The sequence below is a fragment of the Taudactylus pleione genome, unplaced genomic scaffold, assembly GCF_031769625.1.
Source record: "Taudactylus pleione unplaced genomic scaffold, aTauple2 ptg000005l, whole genome shotgun sequence".
Lineage (NCBI taxonomy): Eukaryota > Metazoa > Chordata > Amphibia > Anura > Myobatrachidae > Taudactylus > Taudactylus pleione.
The window spans coordinates 14687048-14710367 of NW_028284408.1; the positions used below are offsets into that span (position 1 = coordinate 14687048).

Here is a 23320-nt window from a genome sequence, read left to right on the forward strand (position 1 = left end):
CCACTTAAAATATGCATTATACATGAGTTCTATCACTAATGCATATAACAGACCAGGGCCTGATTAAGAATGGGACGGGTGGAGCTGCAGCTCCAGGCCCCCCCCATGAAAATAGGCCCACACCCTGGAGCAGACAGGGCCGGGTGTTTATTATATAATTTGGGCCGGTGTTCAGCAATTTAAGTGGTTTTGGATGCAGCCACATATGCTGCTTCATTCATTTGCAGCATTTGGCCAATGCATCAGCTGTGCATTGTTTGTCCCAGACTGTGCTGTAGGGAAGCTCTGTAGCTGGCAGTGCAGTGCTCCTGGCAATCACCAGGGGGAGCTGTAGAGATTTTTTTGTATCTTTTTTGTTGTTTAAAATGAAAGTAAGCTAGGCTTGAAAACACAGACACATACATAAAATAAATAAACACAAAAAGGTCCCAGCACTCCTCATGCTTAGTAGTCAGACAATCGTCCATGCTCTCCCATCATAGTTCTAGGTCCCTGGCACTACAACACACTCTCCTACTAACTGGCTGCTAGTCAGCATCAGTGCAAGGAGCAACAGGCAGATGAGAGTTTTAAACGCTTCCTTTGCTGCTCAGTGATGAGTTGCAGCTGGGCCTGTGCAACTGTGAAAACCCGGAGTTCCATATCTCCATTTTGAGCTGTGCAGCCCAGAAAATCCAGAGTTCCAAACTTCTATTGCAGGTGCAGAATTGACGGTCTTGTTTTCCTCTCCCTTGGAAGGAGCTGATCCCACCAGAATGTGGGCAATTCAGGTGAGAGACCACCCCTCTCACCACAATATATATAAAACTTGTAGTCGCTCACAGAACATAGGCATGCTGCATATCATTTTAATCAGCTGAAGCTGCTTGTGCTAAATATTCACACCACTGTGCGAATAAGATAAGGTACATTTTAAGGTAAAAAGTCGCACGAAAAGACGCTACAGAGACACACTGAGCTCCCGCATTGTGTAGCGCAACTTGTAGCGCACGGAGGATAGATGTGGACACATCTGTACTTAAAAATGAGAGGTGACTCAAATCTTTATCTTCCCGATAATATAGAGATTTGTCCTCATACACAAAGCCTCAGTACGCTATATAGTGCAACACGATATGCACCATGAGTGTAGTGTAACGACTTTTTATTTAAATTTGTGTCTTATTAGATGCAGCAAAACAATCAATCAGTACCAAAGACACCGGGCTGCAACTATAGTCACAAAATAATTAGTTATAAATATGTATGATGAAGCACAACGGAACTTGGCAATAAAAAAAAGCTGCAGCGCGGCATTGTCGCACTTCGTATACAGATTCACACTCATTCGCACACAGATGCATAAGTGTTGCATATCAAATTAGTCAGTGCAGTCTCATTAATCAGTTTTGTCGCATTGCATTGCAACTAGGATGTATTTTTGGGCAAAAAAGATGGGACATGCTGCGCCGAGGCAATAGAGTATGAGGACACATCTGTATGTGCTTACTAAAAATCTCATTCCAAAGTCAATGGCATTATTATGTAGATTTTGGAACAATTCTGGGGATTTGCATTCAGCTACAAGAGCAGTAGTGAGTTTGGACACTAATGTTGGGCGATAAAGCCTGGCTCTCAGTTAGCATTTCAATTTATATCAAAGGTGTTCCATGGGGTTGAGGTCAGGGCTCTGTGCAGACCAGTAAAATACTTCAACAAACTCCTCTACAAAACATACTTGTATGGACTTTGGGGCATTATCATGCTGAAACAGAAAAACTGCTGCCACAAACTTCTGCCACAAAGCTGGAAGCATACAAATTCACAAGAATATCATTGTATGGTTAAGTATTAAGATTTCCCTTTACTGAAAAAAAGTGGCCCAGGTCAAACCATAAATGGCCAGGCCAACAGCCCAAGACCATTATTATTCTTCCACTAAACTTAACAGTTGGCAGTACACAATTTGACACGTAGCATCCTCCAGCACACGTTTTCACTTCTCCAGACTCCAATGGCTGTGTACTTTACACCACTCCAATGCATCTGGCATTGCACATGGTGCTTTGGAGCTTACAATGTGCATGGCTGCTCAGCCATGGAAATATAATGCACAATGCTCCCGACAAACAGTGCTTGTGCTGAGGTTGCTTCCAGCTGCAGTTTGGAACTCAGCAGTGAGTGTTGCAACTAAAGATAGATGATTTTTTTCTATGCTACATGCTTCGGATTTCTGCGGCCCAATCCAAGAACTTTGGTGGCCTACAGATTTTTGGCTGAGCTGTTGCTGCCCCTAGATGTTTCCATGTCACAATAGGAAAGGTGGCATCCATTGACTGTTGCAACCTAATCTACTGGTAATGTTTGACTGGGGAGATCACTATGGCTATATGCTTGGTTTTATGCAGCTGTTAATGTGTGCAGGTGTGTCCAAACACACTAATTAGAAGGCATGTCCACATAATTTTGACCATGTTTAGTGTGATTGTATATTAAAATCATCACCTATTATGTGGACTGTCCAGATGTTCGAATGGATTAATCTGTGTTGAGCGCAATTGGCATGTATTTCCAGAGTAAACAACTTGCAGAAAGTATAAACCTTTTAAAGTAATGTTGGGTACTCACATGTCGATAGTTGGACTAACAAACAATATATTGCAAGTGCATCGGCTGATGTGTGCACCCAATATGTCTATGAACGGCGTCGTTCACAGACATATCAGGTCTGCCCTGCAGCACAGCAGATGAATGTGTAAGGGAGACCCACCGATCCCACCCGTACACTTGCTGCAGGGACCACCGATACTGACATCTCAACTGTGCGGCAAATTTAAATGCCTGCCCAGTTGTGATATTAGCCCAGACACATCAAACAGCCGATTGGTACTTTAAGTGTGTATAGCTTACCAATCGGCTACTCGGATCGATCCACTGACCAATCCGCCGTCCTAGTGTGTACCCAGCAGTCTATACAGAGGTTAAAAAAAAATAATCCTTTTTTTTTAATTTTCTTAAATAATTTGTATCATACAGTTCTACATACTCCAACTGCACTCACATTCTATGTAATGAACATTACCTTAATACTATACACTTTTTATTTCTAATATTTAAGGCCGTTAAGGTCAGCACAGGCAAACCATCCAAACTTAATATTTATAGTTATAGGGGCTACACAGAGTTGTAGGAGCTACAAATAAAATAAATACAGGGGTAATGCCCAGCAATAAGAAAAGTTCAGTTTAAATTCCCAGGGTTGATGAAGTTCTCGGCAGTGAGACTCATTGCATAGCTGCAGAATTTAATCAATATCCAACACGCGGTTTCACTTCACTTAACCTGGAAGGAACAATTACTATTCAGAGTCAAATGCTTTGTCAGAAACATGTCCTCTGTCATTCAAACTTTCTTTTCTACTTGCTTTCAACTTCAATGAAGGTTTCTTCCGCACTGGCTACTTTGAAGCCTTCAAGAATAACATTCACATTCCTGTCACAAGGCACCAGCTCCCAAGGAAAGGGTGCATTACATGTTAATGTTTTTATAATTCCAATGCACTTGATGGCTGGCAGAATATTCTGAAGGCTTAAACTTGAAATCATTCCTGGTGTAGAGATGACGTCTCATGTGGTTCTCTACAGGATCTGCATTACAGAATCACTTTACAGGAGACAGATGTCTAGCAAGTCAACTGGCACTACAACCAATCCATATATATTACAGCTAGACCTGCTGTTACAAGTCTTTCAATTCTATTAAGACAAACCAGTATAAATTAATTAACATGGAGGATAGATAAAAATAAGCAAACACTATAGTATGTTTAGTAGATGACCTGACAACCTGTAATGTTAGAATAAAAGGGGCAAATACATTTTTTTAATGGACAGATAGTTATAAATCTAGACTTTAGCTCAAAAACAAATAGTTTTTAACAGATAGCTCCATATCCTTAACAGAGATATCTATCTATAAAACACGCTTCATTAGCAATGTCACCCTACACTCAACATGTCAGATTGACATCGGTTTGGAGTGTATCTGGACCAATGCCGTTCTGACATCTAGGGTGTGGGTATACTAGTAAAATACCTCTGCGGTAGAATTAATTATAATGTTTATTACTTTGGCAACATTTGCTTCATGCTTGCCCTGGCTGCTTTTTGCTTATTTTTAGATGGTGTTCTAGAACCTTGCAGCCTACTGAATTGGCATCTTGCTACCCAGTGCTGAGCAACTCAAACTTCTAGTACTCATTACCTGTACAATCAGGTTCCCTAACTTCCTAATGCTGGGCATACACGGATAGATAAAATGTCTGTCAGACCGACAGACATTTTATCTGGCAGCATGCCAGCCGCAGATGTCGCCGGCATACACTGTGAGATTTCTTTCATAGTATCAGCCCGACATCCGCGCTCCGCCCCCGGGGGAGGAGACATTTCCCTGTTCCTTCCGTAGGAGGGAACACAGGAAATGTCTCTGTCGGCTGCGGCTGGGCATACACTGCCCGAAGCAGCTGACAGATTATTGGTAAATATCGCATCTGACGGGCATGCTGGACAATCCGGCATGCCCGACCGAGCAATATTCACCCCTCGGTCGCCCCCCCACACGCTACAATTATCGTGGCGATCTGCCGATGTCAGGCGGATTGCCCCGATAATTGTAGCGTGTATGGCCAGCATTAGCAATTAACTGTTGCACTGTGATCTGGGGACAACCGAATACAGGGGGGAAAAAAAGATTAAAGGGAAAAAAAGCTGCTAGAGGTACAGAGAATTCCAGAATGGTAACTTGTGTTTATTTACAGGCAGTAGGCCCATACATGTAATTATCTCAAGCAGTATGGGCCACTATCTAATATATAGTATACTTACCCGAAAGGTCCTGGAACGCTCATTCACTGAGGCTACCCAAAATCAGCTCAGGAATATTGTTCTGAATTCCATTCATGGCCAACCAGCAAAGTATGAAATTTCCCATGCTCAGTTTGTCATCATCTGGAGATGTTAAATGAGCTATGCAATTGAGTTATTGGAAATAATTCATGGGTACACTCTACAGTATCATTTTGTTTTTTCAGGAATTTTACTAATATTTTGGACTGCAGATATTTTCCCACAATCATCTACAAAACGGGGAATTTCCCCAACTGATTGATAATGTACAGTATGGGCCCCATTACATTTACATTCTATTTTTGTGCCTTGTCACCTAGTGTTCAGCTGCTCCAAAGCTTACTAAACATCTCTGGTACGTGCACAAGACCTGGGGTCTACTGAATACAAGGAAACATAATAAAGTTTAAGAGAAAGAGGGTCGCTAAAAAAAGAACAACAATCTAACCTGATGAATTGTGTATATTGAAACCATGTCCAAGAAATGTTAAGGGAATAGGAAAATCTCCATGAATTCTAAAAGGAAAAAACAACAATGCAATGATTTAAGTTACAAAAACATGTTCTCCAGATCCTTCATGTTCTATTAATGTTATAGCTTTTAAAAACAAAGGATATTAACCTCAAAAGGTTTTTCCTTGTTTGTATTGTCTACAGGAAAGGAAAGCAAATTATGGTCTGTTCTTAGGTTCTGTATTAAAATATACAATATACAGTACTGTGTAAAAGTTTTAGGCAAGTGTGGAAAAATACTGCAAAGTAAGAATGCTTTCAAAAATAGAAGTGTTAGTAGTTTATTTTTAATCAATTAACAAGATGCAAAGTAAATGAACACAAGATAAAGCAAATCAATATTTGGTGTGACCACCCTTTGCCTTCAAAACAGCAAAAAATTTTCTATTTACACTTGCACACGGTTTTTAAGGAACTAACCATAGAAATTCTGTGGATGTAGGCTTGGTCAAATCCTTCTGCCTCTTCATGTAATCCCAGACAGACTCGATGTCGATGGGCTCTGTTCCAGGACTCATTGTTCTTCTTTACGCTGAAGATAGTTCTTGACGACATTGGCTGTATGTTTGTGGTCATTGCCCTGCTGCAGAATAAATTTGGAGCCAATCAGACAAGTCATTGATGGTATTGCATGATGGTTAAGTACCTGCCTGTATTTCTCAGCATTGAGGACACAAATCCCCAACTCCATTTGCTGAAATGCAGCCCAGACTTGCAAGGAACTTCCACCATGTTTCATTGTTGCCTGCAGACACTCATTATTGTACCGCTTTCCAACCCTTGGGCGAACAAACTGCCTTCTGTTACAGCCAAATATTTAAAATATTTAAAGCACCTGCTGCCATTTTTCTGCACCCTATTTCCTATGTCTTCGTGCATAGTTGAGTCACTTTGCCTTGTTTCCACGTCGAAGTTATGGCTTTTTGAACGCAATTCATCCATGAAGATCACTTCTGGCTAGACTTCTTGGAACAATAGGTGGGTGTCCCTGGGTTCCACTGGTTTCTGCCAGTTCTGAGCTGATGGCACTGCTGGACATCTTCCAATTTCAAAGGGAAGTAAGCATGATGTGTCTTTCATCTGATGCACTAAGGTCCTGATTCAGAACCGCTCGCTAGCAAGCGGCTGCTCGTTGCAGGCGTTTGCTAATGTGTGCATACGTGTAGTTCGCAGTGCACGTGCGCAAACTAGTACGAGCGATCGGAATGTGGTCGCTCACCCTGCCATGACAGCCCAGTGGAATGAGTGACAGAAGAGGCCATTTGTGGGTGGTAACGGGCTGGGCAGTAGTAACTTGGGAGTGGAGTTGCGGACGCAGGCGTGTCAGTGTTTCAACGCCATTTCAGAGGCATGCATAATTAAAAGGCAGCGTCATAGTACACGTCACTTGGTTGATTTTTACACTGAACTGCTCGCAGTGCTTGCGGTAGGGTACAGTCAACTGCAAGCGCTGTGGTCAGATCCGATGGTTCCCGATGTTCTGATGGTTGTATATACTTCCTGGAGATGACTTACGCTAGTGGGCGGCTAAAGACAGGCTGGTGGGCGTCTGTAAACACAAAGTGATCGCTCGCCAAGACATAGTGGGCGTGCTTATGCCTTGCCGTGCGAGCGGCTGGCTTGACATCACTTAGCTGAATTTCCATACGCTGAGAGCGAGCGGCCGCATCTAGCGAGCGGGTCTGAACCAGGCCCAAAGTTTCCTTGGCCGACCACTGCGTCTACGGTCCTCAATGTTGCCCGTTTCTTTGTGCTTCTTCAAAATAGCTTGAACAGCACATCTTGAACCACAGTCTGCTTTGAAATCTTTTCCTGGGAGAGACCTCGCTGATGCTGTATCTTGTGTCTTGTTGCTGTGCGCAGTCTTGCCCTGGTGTATGACCTGTGATATGAAACGGTCTTCCACAACCTCACCTTTGTAGAAGAGTTTTGCTGTTCCTCATCCAATTTTAAGCCTCCTACTCAGCTGTTTCTGTTTCAGTTAATGACTGTTTCAACCTACATATGAAAATTATGATCATTATCACTTGTTAGGTATGATTGGTTAATCATACACCCGACTATAATCCTACAAAATTCCTGACTTTGTGCAAGTGTACCTAGAAGAATTAATACTTTTTGGAGGCAAAGGACGGTCACACCAAATATTGATTTTATTTAAATTTCTCTTCTGTTCATTCACTTTGCATTTTGTTAATTGATAAAAATAAACTGACACTTCTATTTTTGAAAGCATTCTTAATTTGCTGCATTTTCTCCACACCTGCATAAAACTTTTGCACAGTACTGTATAATTTTACTAATTATTATTAATTTCAAGACTACTTAATGGGTTTTGTATTCAATTCATAATAATTTATATATAACTTTTTCCAGATAAATAATTTTATTATTACTATTGTTGATTTGTAAGTTGCTACAGTTCTCCACAGTGCCAGACATAAAACAAAGTACAAAGCAGACAAAATAAATGCAGACAACAAAGTGTGGGGAGGGCAATCTAACAAAGAAAAGAGCACAGCTAAAAAAAACTGTGGAGTGAGTGTGGCACAGATTGGAGATTGCTACAGTTGTGAATGTGTACCGGTGACAGTAGGATGTAGTCAATGTTGACAGTTTATGATGTCAGCAATGTTAAAATGTTGACATTGAACATGTCGACATTTTGCACAAACTGGAAGTAGTGGTTTAGGGTTAGGGGGCCTGAAAGGGGGGTGGGGGGTTAGGCTGCAGGAGGGGAGGGTTAGGGTAAGGCACTAGGACGTAGGTTTAGGATTAGCGATATATTCAACGCCCAAAGCGCAGCTGGTTCAGTTGATAGTCATCATCACCTACCGCTGGACAGGTGAAGACACCCGCTGGAGCCGCCGTACCAGTTAAGTCATCACTAGACCACCAAGAAAATTTTGTCGACAGTTCATCAGTGTCAACATGAGGAATGTCGACATGCCAAGCATGTTGACATTATGAACATGCCGACATTCTTATGAATGTCGATAAAATATACTACACCCGTGTGAGCTATATTGATGGTAGGAGTACAGTAGCACTATGAAAGAGATGGATGGATATGAAGGCGGTGGGAGATTCTGTTTGAGTATAGTAAGGATGTCCATAAGTGGGCAGTGGTGCAGGAGAATTCCAGTAGGTTGGTGCGAGAGGTGGCTCAGACAAAATATTAGTGGTTGACTTGACTCCACGCAGGATGTGTGCCACGTCCTGCGTGCAACTAGACCTCAGGCTACAGCCGTCGCCGCAAGGGCATAATTTTGCACGCTCCTAAAATGCCATCCAAACGCACAGGCACGCCTACGTTTGCCCGTCCACCCCCACAAAACGGCACTTCCTGTCAATCACTTCTCTCTGGGTCTGCGTTGCCTCTGCACACACAGTACACATCACAATAGCTAGTTTGCGCACTGCGATGCATACGTATAGCTAAAACATATGTCAAGTGCGTGAGTTCTCTCCTGTGCGTTCCCTGCTGTATCAGGCCCTCAATGCCCTTATAGTAATAGGCAGACTCAATAGCACACCATTTTCAGTCAGCCTGGTTGTAGGGCATGGGTCAGCAACCTTTTACTATCCATGTGTCGGCTAAAATCTAGTGAAGCTTAGTGTGCCAGTATATCTAAACTGTATACATACAAGGGCCAAATTGTGATGGTTAGACGACTGAGGACCTGATTCAGCATGGATCGCTATACTGCTTATACGCACGCAACGCAGTTACTAATATCAGCAGTGATATTTAAATGCTCGCATTCACATTGCGATCGCAGCCTGACATAAGGACATTCGTATACTTGGCCAACATAGAGAAACAATCGGTAACATCGGACAGTTAATGAAGCCCAGACCTTACTCAGGAATTGCTTACTTCAGCACACGCTATGAGGCCTCAGGCTACGTATGGTATTGCAGTGGCTAATTTATGCACGCCCCTGCAACGCCTATGAAATGCATTGGCACACCTGCGTTCGCCCGACCACCCCCCCCGTCACCACCCACAAACGGCACTTCCTGTCACTCTACCATGGGTCTGCGTATCCTCTGCAATCACTTTCCCGATCGCAGTGGCTAGTTCGCGCATGCGCACTGTGATGCATATACATGCGCAGTACGCAACAATCAGCCGATTGCGTGCGTATAAGCAACTGTGTTCCTTGCTGAATCAGGCCCTGTGACAGAGCATCTCTAAAATGGCAGGTCTTGTGGGGTGATCCTGGTAAACAGTGGTTGGGTGATCCCGGTAAACAGTGGTTAGGTGAAGTGAATAATAATGATTATCTCATTACAATGGCACCTGGCAAGGCGTGCGTTATAGTAGGCAGCAAGTGAACACTCAGTTCTTGAAGTTGCTGGAAGCAGGAAAAATGTACAAGTATAAGGATCTGGGCAACTTTACAACATTGTGATGGAGCATCTCCAAAATGGCAGGTCTTGCGGGGTGTTCCCAGCATGCAGCGTTTCCTACCTACCAACAGTGGTCCAAGGAAGGACAATTGGTGAACTGCCGAAAGGGGCACCCAAGGCTCACTGATGTGTGTGGGGTGCGAAGGCTAGCATGCCTGGTCCTAGCCCACAGAAAAAGTTAATGCTGGCTGTGATTGAAGGGTATCAGAGCACACAGTGCATTGCAGCTTGCAGCGTGATGGGCTGCTTAGCTGCAGACTGGTCAGAGTTACCATAACAGAGTTACTGTTCTCTGTTCATTGTTAAAATGGGCACGTGAATGTCAGAACTGGACCATAGAGCAATGGAAGAAGGTGGCCTAGTCTGATGAATCACATTTTCTTTTACATTATGTGGATGGTCAGGTGCGTTTGCGTCATTTACCTGGGGAAGAGATGATACAGGATAGAATATGGGCAAGCTAGCAGAGTCAGTGTGATGCTCTGGGCAATGTTCTGCAGGGAAACCTTGGGTCCTGGCATTCATGTGGATGTTAATCATGGGTATGGGATGATGGCGCTCGGGATCCCAGCGGCCAGATACCAAACACCAGCATCAAGAGAGGGTTAGGATACCGTCGGTATCCTAGCCATCCCCTTCTCCCTACCCTAGCCCTCCCCGATGCCTGAACCTAACCTCCCACTCCCCGCACCCTAAACTTAACTCTCCCCCATAAGTGCCTAACCATAACCCTCCCTATAGTGCCTACCCTAACCCTCCACCCAAACCCACTATTTACATTTGGGATTCCGGCGCAGAGATTCTGACAGGATTCAATATCAGGTGGTCTGGATATTGACCGCACCCCCTGACATGTACTACCTATTTAAACATTGTTGCAGACTAAGAACACCCCTTCATGGCAACAATATTCCATGATACAGGTTGAGTCTCCCATATCCAAAATGCTTGGGACCAGGGGTATTTTGGATATCGGAATATTCCGTATTTTGGAATACGTGCATAAAATAATGAAATATCTTGGGAATGGGACCCAAATCTAAACACAGAATGCATTTATGTGTTATATGCACCTTATACACACAGCCTGCATGTCATTTTATACTATATTTTTAAATAATTTTGTGCATCAAAAAAAGTTTGTGTACATACATGAAATTCATTTATGTTTCATATACACCCTATACACACAGCCTGAATGTTATTTTATACAATATTTTTAATAATTTGTGCTTTAAACAAAGTTTGTTTACATTGAACCATCAGAAAGCAAAGGTTTTACTTTCTCAGTCATGCTAAAAATATTCCGTATTTCGGAATATTCCGTATTTCGGAATATTTGGATATGAGAGACTCAACCTGTGGCCTCTTTCAGGAGGATAATGTGCTCTGGCACACTGCAAAAAGAGTTCAGGAATGGTTTGAGGAATGGAGTATCTGTGGGATGTACTAGAAAAAACAAGTCCAAGCCATGGAGGCCCCACCTAGCAACTTCTACTAACATTTTGGTGCCAGATCCAACAGAGCACCTTCTGAGGACATGTGGAGAACAAACAATAATAACTCTTTTACTTCTAAAATATGAAGTCCTCAATTTAAGATTGGCAGTTACATATTGGTCCAGGCTGATAAATCTTATGCCTGCCATTTAAAGCTGTTTAGTGTGCCACGTCTGGCACTCACGGCGGGGATTGCTGACCCCTGTTTCTAGTGTATCAGTCCAGAAAATTTGACATCTGGCCCCAAACATTTATATTTAAGATAATGTTTTATTATTTTACATTTACTGTTTACATGTGAAAAATATTTAAATATTTATGTCTGTACATTGTTCCTATACTGTAAATAGAGTTTCAATAATTATTATAATGTTACTTTATATGTCCATATTGGATTCAATGTATGTGATATCACAATGACTAGATATTCAGTTGGTGATCTATAAAGAGATTAGAATAATATTTCCAACTGAAACGCAGTGCAAGAAATAACCTACATTTATAGTGGCTGCTTGATCTATTTTGTCTTATATATTTTTGTGAACTGGTTTTTTTCTGCACTAGTGTCAAATGGTTTTACAATACTTTAACATGTCATTGCCATTATTTTTGGTAAAATGACATTGTAAATTTTAATTGATCGAGGTAATATGTTGAGACTTTTATCTGAAATTGCCCTTCACCACTAGCCCGGGCCCCACATTTCCAACTTCAAAACTATTCTTTATAGATTACATGTTTGTCTTCGTTTCATAGTTTATAATATACTTTTACATATCCTGTATTTGTGTAGGTCCGATATGTTCCTCTAGTTTCATGAACAAACTTATTTCAATCCCCTCTCCCTCATTTTTTAAAAATGTTTTTATTGACATGTTCATTATTTGATTGTATAATCTTGATTGTAAAACTCTGATATATATTCTATACATATATATATATATATTCATAACATTTAGAGAATGTGGTGTCTATCCAGATTAATAATAATATGAAACGTCTTGATTTGGGAACATTGTGATTCTGACTGTATAATGGCTAAATATTTTATGCCACCGAGAAGAGCATAATTGATATTTGTGTGGGCGCCAGGGATGCACAAGCTTAAAACAGCAATAAACCCTCTCTGTAATCTTATCACTGCCCCCACCTGCAAGGGAATGTTCCAGAAGTCATGTACTAAAGAATGAAACTGTATATGAAACCTCCCCATCTAAAAGCTGGCCAGTAACCCAGTTACACAATCACTAGAATTGCAAATGCCTCTGAAAAGAAACATGTGGATATGGCCGAGGCTGAGAATTCTATTCTGAGGGTTAATTTTAAAGTAAGAATGAACACAATATTTTAGCAAAAAGGGATTGTTAAGTCAACATCCCTGTGTGAATATCACAGTTCAAATACTGTACAATATCCCTAGGCTCTTAAGCTTGGTAAGCTGCTGTGAGAGAAAATTTCAAACAGGATATATATCCTTTTACAGGGATATACTAAGAACTAAAACACAAAGTTAGAACAGTGCAATTGATGTACTGCAGGTATCATAGGTATTTACAATAGAATAGCAGATGAAGAGAGTGCATTTCAGCTTACAGCTGCAGTGTAAGTAGATAAAAAGGCACCAGTGTGTTGTAGTGTATGAATACTAAGGGATGGAGGTGTGTTAGGGATTGTATGTCACAGTAGGTGTATAAATGTTCCGCTGTTCATGGATGTATACAAACAACTGACAAGAACTGTGAAATAAGGAAAATATACAAAAATATATATGTCTATGGAGCATATACTTATTTTAGGACAATTTTCATTTAAGGACTTAACAGTAATGATTAATCCTTTATCATACTTGCCTACATTTTTTGCCTCCCAAGAAAGGTGTGCCATACTTGAGATTGTGAAAGGAACACCTACAAGCATGGTGGTAATATGAAAAATAACTCTAGATAGGCTTGTTAAAAGAGATATCTGCCTTTACGACCAAGGGCCGCATTGAATTAGTTTCGTGACCGCGAAAAAAGTTTCGCCTGCCCAACTTTCCGCCTACATCGTGTATTTTGGACGCGGAAACTTAACGTGCGCACCCCCGCTATTTGCCGTATTCAATTCCAAACCATGCGAAAACGGCAAGCCGCGAAGTCAGAAGAGGCGGAAAGTGCTGTCTGCAATGGGGAAATCAGGTAGAACCCCCCAAAAAGATGCACTAACATTGGGGATCAATGTAGATGTGCCCGAATAGCCCTAATTAAGCTATTTGGGGTACTTAAGTAGTTTAAATAGCTTCTTATTAGCGTCTTTGCACAAGTGGTGAAGAATATTATGAAGCAGTATTTTTTGGTAAAAATAAGTAGTCCTGTCACATTTGGGGTACCTGAAAATGGGTGCTAGCATATTTTTATGTCTGTAAAGTGAAGTTTTAATAAAAGTGAAATTCATCCCTCATACAAGCACCTGCAATCCCAATAACACTTGGCCCCTTCTTAGAGCTCCCCGAGAACCTTATTTTGATAGTTTTTGAAGTTGCCCCCCCACAAAATGAAAGTACTTTTTTGGGGTGGTTTCCCCACATTTACACCCCAAAATAAAAATGTTGCACTTCTTTTCTCCTGCTATTCAGAGGCGGATCTTTTTCGCCTATTACATTGCATTGACTTTCCGCGTACGCGATACCTGGCTGGAATTAAACACGGAGATAAGTTTCCGCCATGCGAAAAGCCCCGATCCGCGATAATTTTCCGCGAATATCGCGTCTAATTGAATACGGCCCCAAGGTTCTGCTGTTCTCATATTTATATATACTGGTTTCCTCCAACACTCTTAAAACATACTGGTAGATTATTTGGTTTGTGAAAAAAGAAAAGATTTACCCTGGTGGATAAGTGTGCCCATGTGGCAGAAGATATAGATTGTAAGCTCCACCGGCACAGGGACTGATGTGAATGACTGAAATATTATCTGCATAGTATGAGTACGCTATATAAATAACTGGTAATAGTTAAAAATATATATATTATTTTATGGCTGTTGGTATTTCTAGTTATTGTTGGTTTTGAAGAGAAAAGGTTTCTTAATTTGCAATCCTACTTTTATTTAATGTATATTCTGGAACAGTAGTGACTTCAGGCAATCTAACATTTTTAAATAAACCTTTCCCACTAGCACCACCAAAAACAGCAGAGATACAAAAAAAGTGACACTTTAATGTTTCCTAGGAAATACAGTTTTATTGTTTCCCCCAATCAGGAAGGTGTGCGAGATTGTATCAGCCATGAAAAATACAATTTGACAGTATTTTTGGTAATAGGAAAACTTTCTGTGAACGGTGTGTCTCAGGTTCAGATACAATGTTTATCAACATCATTCATCTGCGCTGTCTTGTGTTATAAAAACATTGTACAGTCTTATGAATATGATTAAATCCTGCATCTGCAGTACGACTTTTGCCCAAAAGAACATTAATCACAATGCTGATGTTCAAGCTGTGATTTCTGACATTCAATTTCTGAGCTACTTCGGTTTATGCCTACATCTCCCCCATCCATTCCATTTATTAACTAAACTGATGCTGCTTTTCCCTTACTCAGATCACAATGCTAAACCAGGCACTCTGCAGTGATAACTGGATTGCGGACATAGCATTACTTCTGCATTCATACCTAGTTATTTGACTTTCTTTCAGGGTGGCATATTAAAGACCTATAGAAATCTGGAAATGTAATGAATATATAATCTGTTATTCTAAAGGACCAACTCATTCCCCGGGTTATATATTATATAAGTTTATATAGAACACCTGTTCCCAGCTCCTGTTTGAAGAACTATTTTCCATAAGATATTTGTGAAAATAATATATTGTAGTGGATTAGAGCGAATATTTGTGGCATGTGCAATACTGTTCCATAGATCCTTTAGTGGTATAAATTCAATATATAAGATGCAGAATATTATTTATACATTATGCTTGCTACAGATTAAAGGAACTGTGATCTACAAAATGTTCCTTGCTTAGAGCTGCATTACCATCTGGGAAAATACCTTTCTACTGTACATGGTCCCTCGTTCAAGCTGGAGCCCTGGAGAATGCTCTGCCCAGCCATTCTTCCAATGGCTCAGCAACAATAATGTGCCAGTATTATATTACAGAACTGACAGAGGCTGGGGAAGGGTCTATAATAGGGGTGGGCAATAAGCGCTCCCCAGATGTTGTGAAAACTACACATCCCAGCATGCCCTGCCACAGTTTTGCTATTTGGCCATGCTAAAAATGTTGCAATGCATGCTGGAATCTGTAGTTTAACAACAGCTGGAGGGACGCTAAATGCCCACCCCTAGTCTACAGTAACACTTTTTAATAGATGGCAGCGGAGCTTTGAAGGTTCAATCTTAGATATCGCAGCTGTCTGCTTGCTGAGTATGCCCAATAGCCAATTCAGGCAGAAAGCCTATGGAAGATGGAAGTTGTAGCTTCTACCAAGTTGCAGGATCAGTGCAACACCTTAACATACCATAGGACAAAATGCCCCATCTGAAAAATCCCCCCACATACAAAAGATGCAAACAGGCCAGGACTGCTACTTAAAGAAATAAAAAAATCAGCAAGCAGACTTAAAGCTTCTGTAGAAACTATGCAGAGTCCTGCAACAGAAATATTATAAGTGTGTGCTGAAATGCACAGACATTTTCTTTTATGCATTTCTCTCACAGTTTCCTACTTTTCCTGCCTTCTCTCCGGGAGAGCTTGATTTGTGCCAGCATGCAGCTTGGGGTGGATCACAATGACACAAGTCACCAGATCCAGGATACTGGTCATTATGACGGTAAGGCTGCACTCAAATCCAATGTTGCAGGGTACACCAACATCTCCATTCTCCATGTAGATAGACATACACAATTTGATCAAGATTGTACAGAAAATTAATATTACAATTTATAACACAAATATGTGTTGGGGTGTTAAATATGTATTTAGTGTCTACAGTGTGCTCTTGCACATACTACTTGGAACAGGAACACTCCTTCAGGATCTTATGGAGGATAGGTCCTAAAAATCAGCAAGAATAATATGAATAGTATTTTAAAAATCACATATAAATTGTACACCATGGCTACCAATAGCGCAGGAGCAGTCTCACCAAAATACTTTTTTTTTATAAGTGCTTAAAATAAAGTTCTTCCTTTCATCTCCCACTGGTCCGTAGCAACAGATGGCTCAAGCAGGCTCAGCACGAAACTGTAAAACTGTTAATTAATACGTCTGCTTTACTGCATGATCTCCAGATTACTACTGTAAACGGTCACTTATATGCTCATGTTAATATAAATATATATATATATATATATATATATATATATATAAATACACACACTCTCCTTAACCATCATCTGAAGGAGTCACTCTTTGTAACACCACTTATAACAGACAATGACCAAACATACAGTAACTACCCATATTTGCACTCATTTTAGTCTGTACAGTCTACTAAGAAGAATTAGGCGTTTTACACATTATGCAATTCATTAGTTCATGTCCTGTTCTTGTATCACACTTGTTTTGTTCATAAATTATTTTTCATTTTCCAAAGTGACTTATCTACAGCTTCAAGTCTTTTCAATGGGAACCAATTTAGCTCTACAAACAATTTATTTGCACTAGAAAGCATAGTAAGTAGGGCTATTTTTCTGTAAAAATAGGTTCAGGAACTGTGTGTGATGCATGTTAACCTACCCTCCCGCTATAAGCTGAGAGCTCCTGTTACCCCAAAAAGTATACAGGATCCCCCGGTTTCCCCCACTGCCCCATCAAAACTCAGCACTGCGCATGTGCGATTTAGTTGGGGCGGGGCCTGGACCAAAGGACTTCACGACGCGTGATGTAATTTCGGTTGTGGGTAGCGGTGGCCGGTAGCTACAGTACTCCTCTCAGTCATTGCCTTACAGGGGCGGGTTAAGCCGAGGGGAGTATGCTGACTGGGCCGCTGCCGGTCCTCTTTCGATGCATTTGGCCTGGCAGCCTGGAAGCACCTCTGCAGCCATGGGCTATCTATCTATGTTGCTTGTACCTGTGCGGACACATCACAACTTGCCATCCCAGAGACCGGTCACCACAGCAGCGCGGCTCCACTTCTTGCTCCTCCCCCGTGCCGTGACATTGTGTGAGCTGCTGTATCCAGCCAGCCCCCCCAGCATTGTGCACATCTATAGCCAGGCAGTCTACCCCTTCCCCCTCATGTGAGCTGATGTAGTCAGACCCCTCCCCCACAGTGAGAGCTGATATAGACAACCTCCACCCCTTCCCCTGCAGTGAGCACCCCCTATAACCAGCCAGTCCAACACTACCCCCCATATAGTGTGCATCCCTGTAGCCAGCCTCCTAACCCCTTCCCCAGTGTGCACTCCAGTAGCCAGCATCTGTACACCCCAGTAGGCAGCCCCCTTTCTCCCTCCACCCCTGTAGCCAGCCTTCAACACTGATCTTCTGCCTATGAGATGAGGTGCAACCAGCAGCATGCCCTATTAAGGAAAGGGAGACTGCACTCTGGTGAGTAAGCAAAACATGTATTACTGAAATAATTTCTTACAAACTGTTGGATAAAGCATCTCCCTCTAATTGTATACATATATCTCTATCTATCTATATAATAATTCCAACACAGGGCGGCACTCCACGGATTTGAAAAAAGTTCAGAAAGACACCAACTGTATCATCAACGTTTCAGATGTATTATCACATCTATCGTCAGGATATCCTGAAACGTTGATGATACAGCTGGCGTCTGTCTGAACTTTTTTCAAATCCAGGGAGTGCCGTCCTATGTTGGAAGTATTGGAGTCTGAATGATTCCAGGGAGGGCATCCAGGTTTAAGGTATAGTTTATATGGAGTGCGAGTCGTCTGTCTGTCTATATATCACACACACGACTGCTCTGTGGCACTCGCAGATTGTGAATTTTACACACATATATTTTACTTTCATCTACTTCTTACTCACCACTAGGGCACCTAACACTTTGTTGCTTATGCTCGGCTGTTTATCTGGGTGTTATGGTTGCTAATGTAGCAATGTATATTATCCATGTCCTTGTCCTGTATTGTCTTGTTCTGTTAGTCATTGGTCACCTATTTGTTTATGTACTTTGTAAGGCGCTGCGGAACACTTGTGGCGCCATATAAATGAATGATAATAATCATAATGTGTGTGTGTTTGTATGTATACACACGCTGTTTGTATATTATTTTTTACTTTTTTTAAAAAAGTTCCTTAACATGTAGTAGATATTTTCTATATTTCCTTAAGCTGGGTACACACTATACAATATATTGTACGATATAGGACCCTGACATGGATCAGAAAGATATATCGTATGTATTATGCAGAGTGTACTACCAATTGCGCGTGCACAATGGTCGTTTGTCGCATCGTTCCGTAAGTTGTGTTGCATAGGAGATGGACAATTACCTGGAGCTGTTACATATAGAATGTAATGATGTACGCTGGGGCAGAATGTTGACCCAAGGAGCCTGTTCTGGGCCTACCACTGGATGTATTTGGAAGACAACACATAATAAAACTTAACTTGAAGATATACCCCTGCACCGATTGGGATGAAACCAACGCGAGGTGATCCAGTTGGATCCTGGCCAGGTTTTAGGGGGTTTAGGGTCCCGGACGGACCTCCTGTTGGTGTACCCTGGACAGAAGTTTGACCCGGGGAGCCTGTTTTGGGCCTCCCACTGGATGGATATGGACGGCACCACAAACTTAGTAACGCCGGGTACTTCAGCTAGATATACATTTATATATATATATATATATATATATATATATATAAATATATATATAAATACACACACACACACACACACACACACACACACACACATATACAGAGAGAGAGAGACAAAAATCTGCGGCACTCGGAGACTGGTGTTAAAGAAATATATTGAATGGTGTCACAAAAAATCCAACATTTCGGAGCTCTGTGGCTCCTTTGTCAAAGGAGCCACAGAGCTCCGAAATGTTGGATTTTTTGTGACACCATTTAATATATTTCTTTAACACCTTAACACCAGTCTACGAGTGCCGCAGTTTTTTGTCCTTTCTGAATATTCATCCATTCTGAGGGCACCATGAGCAAGTTGTTTTTTACAGAAGAGTGCCAGTCCGCTTGATCTGTGTGTGTGTGTGTGTGTGTGTGTGTATATATACACACACAAATATATATAATGTGTATATATATATATATATATCTATCCACACACACACGCACACAGTATAATTAATATATATATATATGTGTGTGTATATATATATATATATATATATATATATACATACACATACATACATATATACAGTATTTAGAAAAGACACTCATAAGGGCCTTTCAAATAATACTTATCTTATGGAAAAGACATTTTGGCCCAGGACATTACGTCATAGTTATTGAGAGTTTCAGTAAGGAACTGAGTTCCTGCTGAAAAATAGCACTGATAAGTATAAATAATGTGAATAGTACAGTTAGGCACAGGTTAAATAGGATATCATCCCGTTAGGTGTAGCTGTGAGATTAGTTTTACCAACACAACATGAATAGATCTCTCGATATTTCTAACACCTGTTTTCACTCAGCAAAGCATGGTTCTGATTTGGGATTATTGCTGCTACAGTGGAAGAAAGATTTCTGTGAAAAAGCAGTCAGTGTGACCTTATTATACTTTCCATACAGAACAGAAATACGGTGCATAATACAGGTCGAAGCCTGCATTTAAGTATTGATGGTTCAATGCCATGTCCGTACTTTAACATTTCCTATAAAAATACAACCCCCAAAAGTATATAAGTGTCTATATATATATATAAGTGTGTGTGTGTGTATATATATATATATATATATATACACACACACACTTATATATATATATATCTATCCTAAGGGAGAGATCCCCTGTCAGATTAGTTCATTGTTCATCCCTTGAGGTGCAATTTAGAGCATATATCTCTGTGCCAAGTCACAGATGAATGTACAGTGTACAACAGAACCTGTTTCATATTACACAATGTTTAGTTGTAATACAGTATGTGTTCCAGGACCTTGCAATCATTCCCTAAATAATTTTACTAACAATATGAGGGGAAAATGTAGCTAACATGCACAGAAGCTTTATATAGGTGCTAATTAGGAAAATAATGTGTGCTTTTCTCTGCAAAGCATGGGGTTTATTCTAATCCCTTGTTATCTTGTATGTGCTTTCCCGGCAGCACACAGAGCTCAGTGCTCCTGGCAGGAGGTTTCAGCCAATGTCCGTGTTTCTCCTCTGCCAGCAAGCCTAGAAATGCTCCTACAAAGGACTAATCACCTTCACCATATCCTCCCACCCCAGCAGCTAACAAGGCTGGAGGTACTGACTGTTCTTCATAACATTGTGCCCTGAAGGTCTGTGTCTGAGCCGCTGGGCTGTTTTACACCACGTAGTGTTTATTAGCTCACTGTATCCAAGCAGTGAGAGAAAAAGTATAAATACATGAAGTGTCACTGCAGAGCCTGGTACAGTTATTTCATTAATTGGAGTTCCTACCTGAAACCAGCTGCTGGCCAGCAAGTCCTACAGGGACCATCCCAAGATTGTTCATAGCGGTGGCCCAGGCCGTCGGGTCTGTCACTGACATGGTGAGGTGTGTGGCGTCTATAGCAATACTTCCCACAGCATCAGCTGCTGCACAAGGAAACACACAATTAGTTACCAGGCTCTTCAGAGACTGAAATGAAAAAGTTTTTAACAGTAATCTCTGGTTTAACAGGTATTTTAACACTTACAAATGTCACACACTGTCATTATTAATATAAACTCTTATTTAACACTAGAAAAACTGTCTGTGACAGATAAACACATGTAATATAATGTACTTTTTTACCCTTTGTCCTATTTTTAAGTACAATAAGTACAAATAAGGACCTGCTATTTTGATAGCATGCAGCTAGTTATACCATATAAACCCTCAGAGCTGCAGTTCTCTGTCCATGATTTATCCTGAATTTCTACTTAGTGTTACATAGGTGTGTAACGGCAATGAGCAATGCTGCTTAATAGTGCTGGGACCATGGGCTTCATTCTGACCAGGGTTATACCTGTGTGGAGTCTCCTCATGCTTGTGAGAGGTTCTTCCGGGTGCCCTGATTTCTTCCCAATGGCCAAAGACAAACTGAAAGGTTAATTGGCTTCTAACTAAATTATATATGTGCACTACCTCTTTGTGGTCGGGAAATTACAGTTTAAGATACAAGAAATAAAAAATTGCAAAGCACTGAAGAATATACAAAACAAAACACTGCTACCGAAGTGAACATACAGTATTTGGTCACTTAAAGAATGATATTTTTTATAACAAAAGAAATCTGAAGTGGTATTTAGTGTTTTAAAGGCAGCATTGCTCCTTGCTTGAGAATTGAAGAGTACAAGGTAAAATGGTTTCCTGTGCTGGTATAGACTGGAATACAGATGTGTCCTCATATACTATTGCTGTAGTCGAGCCAACGCTAGGTCCCATGCGACTCTGCTTGCGCCAAGTGTCTTTTTCATTCGAATATGCGTCTTAGTCACATTAAGATGTGACAAAACACCTGCACTATATTGCCCTTATAAATGTGATTTACGATCCTTGTATATCTGTGTGCGTCTAAGTCTAATGTAAATAAGGCGCTACATCGCTTACTCATGCCAAGGGTCTCACACAACATGGAGTATTGAGGCTAGGTGTATGAGGACACATCTGTATGCAAATATTTTGGTTGGGCTCATCCACAAATCTTACACGGCACATGCCCACTAGAGCCAAATACTCTGGCAACTTTGTAGATGGCAAAAAGAACTGTCGCAAATAAATGTTTTCTCTTGACCTCAAAGTTGTGCGCTAGGTCACCGAAAAAAGTGTGTTGAAAGAAGGGAAGCTTGGGTTATTTGCATGTATTTATTATCTACTAATATTGCCTGTTGCCGGGTCTAAGTTGTCCATGTAGGATCTAGCACCCTAAGGGTGATCCCCTGTATGGGCTGAGACCACTTTCGCTGCAGTCAGAATTTTCCAGCTTCCATCTTATTCTGATTTTGACGATGGGGTAAAGTTTAGTAATTAACATTCTTTCAGTTGGCTCTGAAAAATAGTACTCTATAGAAGTTTTACATTAAAAATATTTATTTTCTATAGAGCTTTGAGAACTGTAAATTGGAATGTGCATTGCAGAAAATCTTCAAAGCTGAAGCTTAATTAATGGAATTTTCTAGCTAATTGTGGGCAAATGAGTGGAGTTATAAGCATCATCATTGTGTAGCTCAGTTGGACTTCTTACCTGTAGCCATTGTTTTTGCAGGGTCTATTTGCAGCTGCTCAGTGCTTTTAACTATGGATACAGCTCTTAGTGCATCGTTATCACTTTGAGACATGAAAGTCTTTTTGCTAATTAAGGAGTCCACAATCAACTCATTCAGTTCTAAAAAGAAAAATAAACAACAACATTACATTAAAATTAACTGAGAGGGATAAAATAACATTATAGCAGTAAGTACATATTAACAGCATAAAGGAAAATGTCATTCAACTGTTTACGTACATAACAGACATTTCAATCTATAAAGTGTAATGCCTGGTATAGACCTATCCACTATCAGAGCGGCTGATTTGTAAGCTATACAGTACAGATTTACCAATCGGTCGCTCGATGTGTCTGGCCTGACAACATGAACCTGGCGGGCATTTACATTTGCCCGCCCAGTTGTGATGTCAGTGGTCTCTGCAGCCAATGTACAGGCAGTCGAGGGGTCGTCCGTACACACAGCCAGATGCACCAATATATCTGCATCGGCTGTGCTGCAGGGCCGACCTGATAGATCTGTGAACGTCATTCACAAACATATCGGGTGTACACACTTCTCACGATATATAGACGTGTGTACCCAGCTTTACAGATATTAGAGGCTATTGCTTTCTTAGACTACAAAAATACAGAGAAAATATAA

The 23320-nt window shown here is 41.0% G+C and overlaps 1 protein-coding gene across 8 annotated transcripts in view; it reads right to left on the minus strand.

The window, feature by feature from the left end:
- ENOX1 (ecto-NOX disulfide-thiol exchanger 1) overlaps nucleotides 1–23320 on the minus strand; it is a 540470-nt gene that overhangs the window by 174335 nt on the left and 342815 nt on the right. For 6 of the 8 annotated variants that reach the window (XM_088442288.1, XM_088442218.1, XM_088442427.1 and 3 more), the window contains 2 exons: nucleotides 22654–22794; nucleotides 20885–21022 (listed from right to left, as the gene is read on the minus strand). In XM_088442288.1, the coding sequence (XP_088298414.1) occupies nucleotides 20885–21022; nucleotides 22654–22747 (232 nt within the window). In that variant the 5' untranslated portion in view covers nucleotides 22748–22794. The remainder of the gene's footprint in view (nucleotides 1–20884; nucleotides 21023–22653; nucleotides 22795–23320) is intronic. The other 2 variants (XM_088442454.1, XM_088442463.1) reach the window with 1 other exon arrangement.